Source organism: Bactrocera tryoni, chromosome 5, assembly GCF_016617805.1.
Source record: "Bactrocera tryoni isolate S06 chromosome 5, CSIRO_BtryS06_freeze2, whole genome shotgun sequence".
NCBI lineage: Eukaryota > Metazoa > Arthropoda > Insecta > Diptera > Tephritidae > Bactrocera > Bactrocera tryoni.
Window position 1 is genome coordinate 2,330,700 of NC_052503.1, and position 12,249 is coordinate 2,342,948.

At 38.8% G+C, this 12,249-nt stretch overlaps 2 protein-coding genes across 2 annotated transcripts in view; one reads left to right on the plus strand and one right to left on the minus strand.

Annotated features, from left to right (window-relative positions):
* LOC120777998 (dynein heavy chain 3, axonemal) overlaps window positions 1-12,249 on the plus strand; it is a 109,863-nt gene that overhangs the window by 19,585 nt on the left and 78,029 nt on the right. The window contains exons 17-30 of the mRNA XM_040109655.1: window positions 2,448-2,638; window positions 2,794-2,978; window positions 4,234-4,351; window positions 4,661-4,808; window positions 6,042-6,199; window positions 6,266-6,332; window positions 6,449-7,069; window positions 7,144-7,413; window positions 7,470-7,574; window positions 7,756-7,926; window positions 8,187-8,334; window positions 8,412-8,510; window positions 8,563-8,677; window positions 9,184-9,352. Of these exons, the coding sequence (XP_039965589.1) occupies window positions 2,448-2,638; window positions 2,794-2,978; window positions 4,234-4,351; window positions 4,661-4,808; window positions 6,042-6,199; window positions 6,266-6,332; window positions 6,449-7,069; window positions 7,144-7,413; window positions 7,470-7,574; window positions 7,756-7,926; window positions 8,187-8,334; window positions 8,412-8,510; window positions 8,563-8,677; window positions 9,184-9,352 (2,565 nt within the window). The remainder of the gene's footprint in view (window positions 1-2,447; window positions 2,639-2,793; window positions 2,979-4,233; window positions 4,352-4,660; window positions 4,809-6,041; window positions 6,200-6,265; window positions 6,333-6,448; window positions 7,070-7,143; window positions 7,414-7,469; window positions 7,575-7,755; window positions 7,927-8,186; window positions 8,335-8,411; window positions 8,511-8,562; window positions 8,678-9,183; window positions 9,353-12,249) is intronic.
* LOC120776870 lies at window positions 9,538-10,875 on the minus strand. The gene has a single exon (XM_040107927.1). It carries the CDS (start codon window positions 10,873-10,875, stop codon window positions 9,538-9,540), a length of 1,338 nt encoding a protein of 445 aa, XP_039963861.1.

Below are 12,249 nucleotides of genomic sequence, written 5' to 3' on the forward strand. Positions count from 1 at the left end.
TTTCATCAGAATATTAAACATTAAATTATCAAGTTACAACATATTTTTGTATTACTTGAACATTATAATATTATTTTTTTTCATTTACAATTTTTTTTGCATTCGCTGCAAACTGACACTGCAAATTTCTATAAATTGATGCATAATGAGATTTTCAAAAAGATAACAAGATTGACGATAATGATAGCGCTTATAAAATCTACTGATGAACATATTGCCAATGACTGTGATGAGCTCATTATACATTCATATTTGGGGAAAATAAAGTAAAATAAAATAAATAGCAAAAAAGGAAATTATTCAGCAATCAGCTCATATGTTGCAGACATAGGTACATACATACACACGTGTATAGCAGCCAAATACTTGCGCGGGTGCAACAACAGTGTTGTACTGTTGCACTTTGCTCGCGCTCACAAATGTGTACTTTATACATACATATACATATGTATTTATGCATGTAGTATATAGAAGTTGTGCAATTTTGTACGGCGAACTCTGCTGAATTTCGCTGCAGGAAAACTAAATTAATTATTATACTTTTATTTGATTAAATTCATTGATGCGTAGGATTAAAATTAAATTTTATTATGACGCACTACCCAACGCTTTGAGACTCATCAGCGAGTGTAGCTTTTCGTTGGTAATTGGTTGACGCGTTGCAACATCAACGAATTTATTTGCGCAAACACACACGCGACAGAGTAAGGACGTTCAACTTGCGATTGTATTTGAAGGCTCAAAATCATATAACTGATGCAAGAGTCGAAAGATTGGACAATATTTTTTCACAGGTGGCGAGGTTATATTTCACTGGTGACTAAAATCCATTCTCGAAATCGTGAAAGGTAGCGTGTAGCGTATTGCACAAACAACTGCTGTAAGAGACAAGTAGTGACATTGTCATACCATATTTTAAATGAAATGTTTGTTATTCAACTGAACAACTTTGTTGTTGGCCTTCATTAGTAAATTTTTTAACGACAAAGCAGTGTTGAAATAAAGGGAGCTAAGAAGTGACGAATCGAACATGGCATTACTTGGAATATCTGATCTGTGAATGAATTTTTGTCCCTATCACAAAGCTTTAAGAAAATTAAATACATTGGGGATATATTACCATCTGATCAAATATGACTCGGAAGTTAAACCATACAGCGAAAATGTACCTTTTTCTCTGTTCGAGTCGAATTTGACCAACTTTATATAACGGCTACATTAAAGCGTTCATTATTTATATTTTATTGATCTTTATGGGTGTTAACCACAACAGATCAATGATTATCTTAGACCAAAACGTGTGATACTAAGATATATTGAATTGAACTGAACTGATCTCTTCAGTTGCGCTAAAGGAAGTCAAGTTCTGTATAACACTATAAAGTCAACCTTGCTCGTTTTGGTTCTTGTGAAACTATAATTTCCATTCCGATTGTATCCAACAATAGCTTTTCACTTTCCTTACTAAATACTATTTCTAAAAAAATTGATAATAACTTCGTTAATGGTACAATGTCTTCAAATCTGCGCTGGTTAAAAGTCTATGTAATGAATAGAAGTGGGAAAATATTTAGTTACTGCAGCGCAGCAAGCAAAAAATTAATGGTTAATATTTCCATTTGGCACACAACGTCGTTGTATGCAAATTTACTCACTGAAAAATAGCATGTTGATTATGTGTCGCAAATGTGTGTGTGTGTCGTGTTTTAATATAAAAAAATCGACATATCAAAAAAGGCAGTTGATTATTTGGTGAAGGATTCCCTGCAGCTACTCCATAAGAATAAAGAGAGAGGATAGCGTCGTTGCCCTAACTGTAGCATATAGTTACTAGCTGGTTAGACTTCTTTGTAGGAGTTTAAAAAGGGTGATCCATTCGAGGTTCTCTACTTTTTTAAAGACAAATCACAAAATCTTTAAGATTAATGGAGAATGTTTATTATGATTCAAAAGAACATTTTTTTGCACTTACATATTTTTTGAAGATTATATCTTTGATTTCTTGGCCTCATTCGGCCTCATTTGGATTTAGAATTTACATTTTTTAAAGAGATTCAATTTCCGTTTAGTTTCTAAAAATGTCATGTGTTGGCAATCGATTTTTCATTATTTATTTATGTATTTATTTAAAAAAGCTTTTGATTGCTGAGTTATGCTTCTAACTAAGAAGAAAATGTAGCTGACTGAATATTTCTACAAAGAACCGCGTCTATAGAGTGTGGGTTGTGGATATTCGAGTAATCAGTTTGATATATTTACTAGGTTGGACCATATAACAGTAACATCTAAAAATATTCTAATATCGGATTGAAAATTTAAGTAATCACACTTCGCGGCTTATTAAAACTAAGAATAGAATGTGTTGTCTTCTTCTTTCCTCTTTTCTTTTAAATCCTATTTAAGCTCTATTAATTTTTTAATTGCCAATGTCTGCCTCTTCCACATAGCTCGTTGAAGATCTAATGAAACGTTTGATGGGAATTATACACAGCACGTACATATTGCGCGACTTCATTCCGCTGAACCTATTCATGGTGGACAATCGGCATGTGAAGAACGCAATTGTGATGCTGGTGCAGCAAGTTTACGATTTCATAATAGACTATTACAAGGCAGTTAATATAAATGAGAATCGAGCGTAAGTGAGAAATGCTAATTGTAAAGTGTAGTTACAAGGATTACATATAATCACATAGATATTTGTAAAAGATGCATGCATTACATTGAGATTACTTGCTACTTTGGCCACCTGAATTAAATGGATAAAGTATTTATTTTCCTTTTTTGTTGTAGTATTTGTGATGCTCTGGAGGAAATGTCAATGAAGGCTGGCGAACGCCCCGAAGAGACACCAGAAGTGGTCGCCTTGCAGAACTACTTAAGCGAGTGCCGTGATGAGAAAATATTTGCAATAAAAGATGAAATCAAAATAGTGTCGCGTCGTGTGATTTTCCTGCTAACACATACAATATTGGATAGTAAGTGCAACGCGATAGTGTTTGTACGGGCATTAGAGTGGTACTATAAAAGTGGAAGGTGAATGTCAAAGGTTTAATTATGTTGTGAGAGAAAATTTTGTCCACATTGTGAACTGTTTGTGACTATTTTTTATTAGGTGGCAGGCCATAGCTGGTTTCGGGTCAGTATAGGCTTGAAGGATTATTAATATATCTGCGTCGCAGATATAATCATTTGAAAGGTGGGCAGTGCGGTTCTCTGGGAGAAAGTTAGTGGGAGATTCTATTTTAATAAATAGAGATAAAGGTTTCAATGACACAGTAGAGTTTTTCTAATAGAGGTAGTTCTCATTAAGAGAGTTCTAGATCTTCTATTTCTAAGTGCGGCAGCAAGTATTCACTTCATTAGCAACAGGGCTTCAAGTGAAGTCAGCCAGTACACCTGCGGACAGTAGATTCTTCTGACCTTTAGATAAAATTTAGCTAAATGTCAATTCTCGATGTACACTCAAAGACGGTGAGCCAGAGTAGACCTAAACTGCAAGCTCCTAGAGCTGCTCACTATGGTGACATTCACACTAGGCTTAAAATTCTAATTGCAAAACATGTAAAAATTTTAATCCGATATTTATTGAGTCACCCTAATGTACAGTCGCAAGCTGGTTGCAAATATACACCGTATACATGTGTACACATACATAAATAGTTTTCTAAATAAGCTTAAACCATCAACTTTATATGTGCAAGTGCTGCATAAAAAGTTTGCACTAACTTTAACTCCTTTTTCCATTGAAGTTGTACAAAGTTGTTCACAACACATTGATATCCTTCAGTTACAAAAGCTGGCCCGTGGCACTCGATACTAAAAGCAAATTATAAAAGTTTAATTTAGTTAGTGATTACGAAGTTGACACTATCAGTTGAGGGAAGCGGGCAGGTCGGTTGAAGTAGAGCGTTTGTGTTGTCATTATAAATGTTTTTTTTGTTAATGTTAACTGCATATGAGCTAACGGCGCATGTGCACACTTTAAAAGTGATATGACTATATCGACTAAAGTACCGTGTTTTTGCGAAACATGCCTTCGATATCTAATTAATTAGCTTGACGAGCACCGATAACAAAGTTGTGGGTGCTTTTCAAACCTATTGACAATATTTATATGTAGCCAAAGACATGTGTACATGTGTATGTGTACAGCAGCCTGAGACCTTTCTCGTTTCTGGTAGTGCCCTTTACCGTTGCAAGTTGTATAACAAAACACAAACTATTCAACAGGTGATCACATCCATCTCAATTCACGCACCTTCATTTTGCCCGGAGAACTGGAGGAAGTATTGGATTTGAGCGCCGCACGTCTGAATGTGGTGCGCGAGAACTTGGAGATGGCGTTGCGGTGCGTTTTTAGTTCTTACCTTAACACGAGCAAATGCAAAGCCAAACAAACACACACACACACATGAACCAACACACAAGGCACAAATGCAACTCTGCTAATTAAAGATTTCCAGCAACCGTACGCTTTTGCACAAACTCTTATACATACATACATACAACCATCCACACACATGCACTTGCTGGAAATCTATCTTAACGTGAGTTCGCATTGTGTTGTGAGCAAGTGTCTATTAGCAAAAGTGTTTACACTATCTTCTCTCTTCCCCCTAATAATTTCGTATCTACACACACACACTCACATGTGTAGTGAGCGCCGCAAAAAGTTCGAAGAGTTCATTTTGTATGAGAAACGCCGCATGGATGGCTTTCGTGTGAAGGAAACGCGCGAAGTTATGTCACTCGAAGAGCTCAAGGAACGTGTCGATACCATTGACGAGCTCTACGAAATAATTGAGGTGAGTTGTGCTACAATGTCCCGTTGTGTTGCTAATTTAAACTTGTTTCATCACATGATACGTTACGCAGCTTAAGGTCACTCCACTCTGTATTATTCGAAATAAATAAAGGAAGGGTGCTCATTTAAAAATATTGATGATTTCTGATTGGTTGAAATAGCAAAATAATATTAAAATATTGAAAAGTTCCATTCAAAAATATAATTTTTGAAAAATCCCCAAACAAATACAAAATACTCGAAAAGACATTTAAAAATATGAAAACGCTAACTTTGGCTCATCGAAAGCATAAAAGAGTTGTAACTTTTTTTTAATTTTGATCGGACAGTAAAAAACTTCGACATTTCGACAAATAAGCAGCTTCTTTGAGGGAAAAGCACATGTGTCAATCTACATACCGATATCCCGAAAATTGAGGGACTAATGAATTCTACGCCCTCAGCAAAGTTCACCTTTCAGCTTTTGAAGTTTTTTTAACAAGACACTGTCTGATCGAAACTCATGCTGCAAGATTGCAAATTTTACGGAATGCCAGTTGCAAGAGCTGCTTGGAAGAAGACGAGTTAGTATCATATTCACCTTTCCTACTCGAACATTACGCATTTGCCGAATCGGGGTTAAACTATCTCGGATTTCATAGAGCAATTACATATAAAGATTTGTGGTTATCCTCAAAACGCTTTGTCGAGAGCTAATATCTAACTATTGTAGTTTTTATTTGGCTTCACAGAAGACTGTACATAACAATCTAGGCGTGATCGCCCACTATCTTGGGGAATCGGCCATCTGACCTAACCCAGCATAACACCATTTTCTCATTTTGAAAAATTGAGCGAATGACAAATACAAAATTAAAAATTTACTGCACATTCCATATATTTCCAAAGCTTAGATTTTTCAATCTTACACTAATCAGCTTGATTATGTTAACGTTCAATCTTCATTTCAATTCGAAGACTACTTTCCATTACTATGGCTCATAAATGTTTTAAGACTCCGCTGGTAGACTTTTCTAAAAAATGTTAAGGGGTGACTCTCTCAAATTCTGAAAAATCGGTCTTGTAAAAGGTAATAAATAAACATTAGTTACTTTCTATTCTAATTTCATTCAGAAGATCGCAGAAATGTTGCTTCAATAAATGAAGTAATAATTCGGATGTGAAATACAAAGCCGTTTCCTAATTCAAACGTCTAAAAAGAACTTTGTGTCATGAACTATTTTTTACTTTACAGAGTATGAGTCGTGAAGCCAGAGCCATTAATGTGGAGGAGCAGTTGTTACAAATAGATATATCGCCGTTCCCGGTGCTTGCCGAAATCATTGAAAAAATGGAACCAATCGAAAAGTTATGGAAGACAGCTTACGAATTCGAAAAGGATTATCAAATTTGGTAAATGTTGCTGAAATTAATTTCAATTACATTTTTTATGTTATTAATTACAAATTCCTACTAAAGGATGTATGGAGAATTCCAATGCCTTGATGCGGACGCCATACGAGAGGAAGTTGAGAGTATGCATCGTGTAAGTACCCATATTACTCCGCTATAAATTCTTAACTAACCTACAATTTTAACTTATCCTGTTTCATTAGCCATATTTAGAATCATATAACATTTCATGCTTTACTCTCACCCTAGATCGTGTACAAACTATCCCGTCAGCTGGCCAACAATCCGGCCGCTCGCCGCGCAGCTGAGCAGATGCGTATTAAGGTCGAAAAGTTCCGTGCGTATCTGCCGGTGCTCGACGCCATCTGTCGTCAAGGTTTGACAGAGCGACATTGGAAACTAATTTCGGAACATTTGGGTGGCGAATGCAATCCACAACTATATCCTACACTCAAAGATATGATCGACGCGAATATAATGAGCATATTACAACAGCTGGAGGAGATATCGAATGCGGCTGGCAAAGAATTCGAATTGAATTCAGCGCTCGACGCCATGCAAGCCGATTGGAAAGAAGTCGCTTTCGAAGTACTACAATATCGGGACTCAGATACGCACATACTCTCTGCGCTGGACGATATACAAACACTATTGGACGATCATATTATGCGTACGCAGGCAATGAAACGTTCACCATTTATTGTGGCCTTGGGCTCTAAGGCGGATGATTGGGAGGCTAAACTTCTGCTGATACAAAATATTATCGATGCTTGGACACAAGTGCAGGTGACCTGGATGTATTTGGAGCCGATCTTCAGCTCTGAGGATATTATGCGACAAATGCCGGTAGAGGGACGCAATTTTAAATCGGTAATCAGATTTAGAAAACAAATATTTTTCCATCATTTTAAGAGTTTCTTCTCCTGTGGTATAATTGCTTTTAGGTCGATAAAACTTGGCGTAAAATCATGAAGCATACCTGCCAAAACTTGAATGTCATCGTAGCCACTGAGTATCCCAATATGCTAGAGACCTTCTTGAAGGCCGTCGAAGATCTTGAAACGGTTCAAAAAGGTCTGAATACATATCTTGAGCAGAAGCGTTTGTTCTTTGCGCGTTTCTTCTTCTTGTCTAATGATGAATTATTGGAGATTCTTTCTGAAACTAAAGACCCGCTACGTGTGCAGCCGCATTTACGAAAGTGTTTCGAGGGTGTAAGTACTTAGCCCTGGCAGGTAGTTTGCTTGATGCTATAGCTTTAATTTTATAGATTGCGCGACTCACTTTCGATGATTCTATGGAGATAACTGAAATGATATCGGACGAAGATGAGCAAGTGTTGTTGGTGCGTAAAATAAATCCAGCATTGGCGAATGTAAGTATAGCAATTTTGTTGTTATGTTTATGAAACGATAAAATAATGTCAAAAGTCGTCTTTAAAACTTTTCATGAAGTCGGATTAGTTCCACTCTTATTTAATCTCTTGCGCTCTTTTGACGTCATCTAAATAGTATCATCGTTAAAGAAGTAAACTGTTTCAAAACTCTCTTTCCTAGGGCTTGGTGGAGATTTGGCTGAAGGAAGTCGAAAATGTTATGCTGGCAAGCGTGTTGGAGCAGATGAAGTTAGCCTGGGAAGATTACTTCCTAGTTGATCGCATAATTTGGGTAACGTCATGGCCAGGACAAGTAGTTCAGAGTATTTCTTGCATGGCTTGGACTTTCGAGGTAAGTTTCCCCCTTCCCACCTTGTTCTTTTATGTATATGCTTCAACATAAACTGAGCTCAGGACAGTTCAAAACGCTTCTTATCGAAGTCTTAGGTAATATTTGTTTTTCGAAGCTTTTCAAAATAAGGGTTAAGTGATTCAGTTAAGTAATACCATTTAATGTATTTTTATTGAATAGGTATTTATTGTGTCTCTTTCAATTTCTATATTCTAAATCAGATTCTCAATTTTTAATTTTTGGAGCACTTTCTTTCTTAGGTCGAGGAAGCTTTCAGCAAAAACGCTGTCCCGGCATATTTGGAGAAATGTAACTTGCAAATCAGCGAGCTGGTACAGTTAGTGCGAACTGATTTGGCGACTGGTACACGTCTCACCATCGAAGCTTTGATTGTGCTGGACGTGCATGGTAAGTTAAGAGAAGAAAACTGCAGTAGCCAATCAAATTACATAATGACTTTATCATCTTCAATTATTTCATTGTAGCACGTGATGTTGTCAAGTATTTGATAGATGTGAATGTGGAAAATATCACCGAATTCGATTGGATCTCCCAATTGCGTTACTATTGGCGCGAAACCGACAGTAAAGAATTGAAAAAATTTCGTGAAATTAAATTAAACACACTTCTTTGCAGAGGGTGAAGAGTGGGTCTGCGTTAGCATGGTAGTTACAGATGTTAAATACGGCATGGAATATTTGGGCAACAATCCACGTTTGGTCGTTACGCCGCTAACTGATCGTTGTTACAGGTAATTTGAAAGAATAGATACCTACCAATGGAACCGGTTCAATCTCGCTACAACTCGTTGCTGGCTCGGTTTTGTTCCATCAAACAATACATAGCTAGATGAAAAGATCGTTGGTCAAATTCAATTCTACAGCTATCCTCTTTCTGTCATTACCTCTGCCTTCAAGTGTATTAATTGATAGTTGGTCGTTTTCAAAACTTTTTTACAGTTAACATTTTTTATATTAAACCAAATAAATCATTATTTGACAGTAAAAGTAAACATACACATATGCTTCCATACATGTGGTCAAAGCAAAAACAATAGTAGCTTTAAGTAACCGTGGACACTAAATGGACATTCCGATAGGAAAAGCCATTTTGGTCATTGTATTTCTTCACTCTATGTTCAGTTTTTTACTAAACAACAATTGGAGATTACTCCACCCTCTCTCATGTTATTTGAATTCCCTCAAATACGACTCTGCCAAACATACTACAATCGCTGACTCGACATTTCTTCCGTAGAACGCTGATGGGCGCATTAAAATTGTGCTTAGGTGGCGCACCAGAAGGACCAGCAGGTACGGGCAAAACGGAGACGTGCAAAGACTTGGCGAAGGCTGTGGCGAAAAAATGTGTAGTATTTAACTGCTCGGATGGATTGGATTACAAAGCATTGGGCAAATTTTTCAAGGTAAGTAATCAGAAAAAGCTTAGCAGAAATAGACACATCATAGGACAAAAGACAAAACATAAAATTTTTTATAAACAAAATGTGTTCTTTATTCGTTGCTTAAAAAATCGCTGAGGTAGTCAATGAAATGGGGTCTTAACTTGTACTATACATTTAGGAAGCTTGTATTCGGGCAAAATGTGGAATTAAACGCGACGTTTACGGTATTTCAGGCGACGCTGTGTCTTGTAACGGTAACCATCATCAGCCAAAACAGCAGATTCTTGTGGCTCAACAAAGACTTGTTGCTCAGCAATGGCTACGGGAGCGCTGGCAGCTGGAGGCAAGTATTCGTTGGAAGGCAATTCGCTAACATCGCGACGGTGACGGTATTTCAAGCGACGGACGGTTTTGTAACGGTAACCATCATCAGCCAAAACGGCGGATTCTTGTGGCGCAACAAAAACTTGTGCTTCGGCAACAGCTAAGGGAGCGCTGGCAACTGGAGGCAAGTATTCGTTGGAAGGCAATTCGCTAACATCACGACGGTGACGGTATTTACGACGACGGACGGTCTTGTAACGGTAGCCATCATCAGCCAAGACGGCGGACTCTTGTGGGATATCAACAATTTGTGGTTCAACAACAGCGACGGGTGCGCTGGCAACTGGGGGCAAGTATTCGTTGGATGGGAGTTCGTTGACATCGCGACGGTGACGGTATTTCAAGCGGCGGACGGTCTTGTAACGGTAACCATCATCAGACAAAACGGCGGATTCTTGTGGAGCTTCAAAAACAACTGGTTCTTGGGCTGCAGCAACCGGGGGCAAGTATTCGTTGGAAGGCAATTCGCTAACATCACGACGGTGACGGTACTTACGACGACGGATGGTCTTGTAACGGTAACCATCATCAGCTAAGGCGGCGGATTCTTGTGGCTCAACAAAGACTTGTTGCTCAGCAACAGCTACAGGAGCACTAGCAGCTGGAGGCAAGTACTCATTGGAAGGCAGTTCGCTAACATCACGACGATGACGATATTTCAAGCGACGTACGGTCTTGTAACGATAACCATCATCAGCCAAGACTGCGGATTCTTGTGGAGCTTCATAAACAACTTGTTCCTGGGCAACAGCTACTGGTGGCAAGTATTCGTTGGAAGGCAGTTCACTAACATCACGACGGTGACGGTATTTACGACGACGGACGGTTTTGTAACGGTAGCCATCATCAGCCAAGACGGCGGACTCTTGTGGGACATCGACAATTTGTGGTTCAACAACAGCGACGGGTGCGCTGGCAACAGCAACTGGGGGCAAGTATTCGTTGGATGGGAGTTCGTTGACATCACGACGGTGACGGTACTTCAAGCGGCGGACGGTTTTGTAACGGTACCCATCATCAGCAAGGACGGCGGCTTCCTGGGGCTCTACGGCAACTTGCTCAAATGCGACCGCTTCGGTTGGTGGCAAGTAGTCATTGCTGGGTACGTCAACGGCAGCAACGGCCGCAATAACGGCAAATAACGCGACGAATAATTTCATTTTGTTGCCAATAACTCGTTAGCTAAGCTAAGACCGTTGCGAATGAGTTAATCTGCGAGAATGATGTTCTTGGACCTTCGCCGAATGTATTTATACGAAAAAAGCTGCGGCATCGCTTTGAGAAAAACTCATCACTTTTGGCGCTACCACCAACTAAGTATGCTAAAAAGTGAACTGTTCGCAAAAAATATACAAAAAGAGAAAAAAACCAAAGACACAAAAGAAATCTTCGAACAATCGCCGGTGAATAGAGTGTCGACATTACTATGGTTCTATTTTCGCTTGATCTTCGCAACTGACGCATAATATATTCCGCATTCATTTAATCCAATTGTGTTTTTTATTATTATTATTTCTTTTTTTGCGTGGACGAGTGAGCGTTTCCCTAACATTCACATTCACTGACAAATAATACAAAAAAGTCTCTAAAACATTGTGTTCGCGATGGCCAAGCGTTTAAGGCCGAAGCGCTCTGCTAAGCTGGCCGCAACTTGTTTTAATTGATAACCAATTTGGTCAGCAAGATAAATTAACCTCGCCTTAAGTGGTCCACTAAACGCACCAACCGCCCAATCGCTAACGTTTTATTTATAGCCACAGTCTAAATTCAAGAGACACTCTGGTGCCACTCGAACGCCTCGGTGTCTTAAAACACTTCTCGCTTAACGGGTAACACTTCAAGCATTTCTCTTCGCCGTATTTGGTTTACGGCACCATCTGTTGTGCTACCTCTACCGTTGCCTCTGCCGGTTCGCCGCTTCACCTTCTAACATGAATAGGTCATTAACCAAATAAAGAAAAATGTGGATGTGATAAATCAAATGACTAAATATCAGATGCTCTAACTATTCCCACTGTACGCTCGTGTTCAAACTGGTATCTGTAGTCGCCGCAATTTATTGGTACGCGTGCTACTTTAGAAAGTGGGAGTCTTCGTTGAACCACAGCGGCTGCACCGCAAGCGCGTGTAGTGTAGACGTGTGAGTTACACGCGCCCCAACCACAGAGCAGCTGGCGGCCGCCACATTGGCTGGCTCTTTAGGTGGGTCGCCGGCCGCACGTGTGTTGATAGCACAGAAATTAATGATATTCTTTAACTGAGAATAGCGCTAGAATTTTGCCTACATGAACCATTCGCATTATCTACAAATCTGAGTATGTATGTACTACAAAGATTTTGGTAGTGGGAATGGACGGCTGAGCGTTGGGTTAATGAAGTTCAAGGTAAATTATTCATACTTGTGGTCTTACTTAAGTCCAAATAGTATAAAATTATGGCAAGGAAATTCTTACCTTTATTGCCACACACACACACTCACTATCATTTCATATCATTATTTAAATTAAAAGAAGCGCGTTTTCAGTGTGTGAACC

What these genes read in the sequence shown, in the direction of transcription:
- LOC120776870 (XM_040107927.1), bottom strand. Translation starts at nt 10,875, where the DNA reads ATGAAATTATTCGTCGCGTTATTTGCCGTTATTGCGGCCGTTGCTGCC.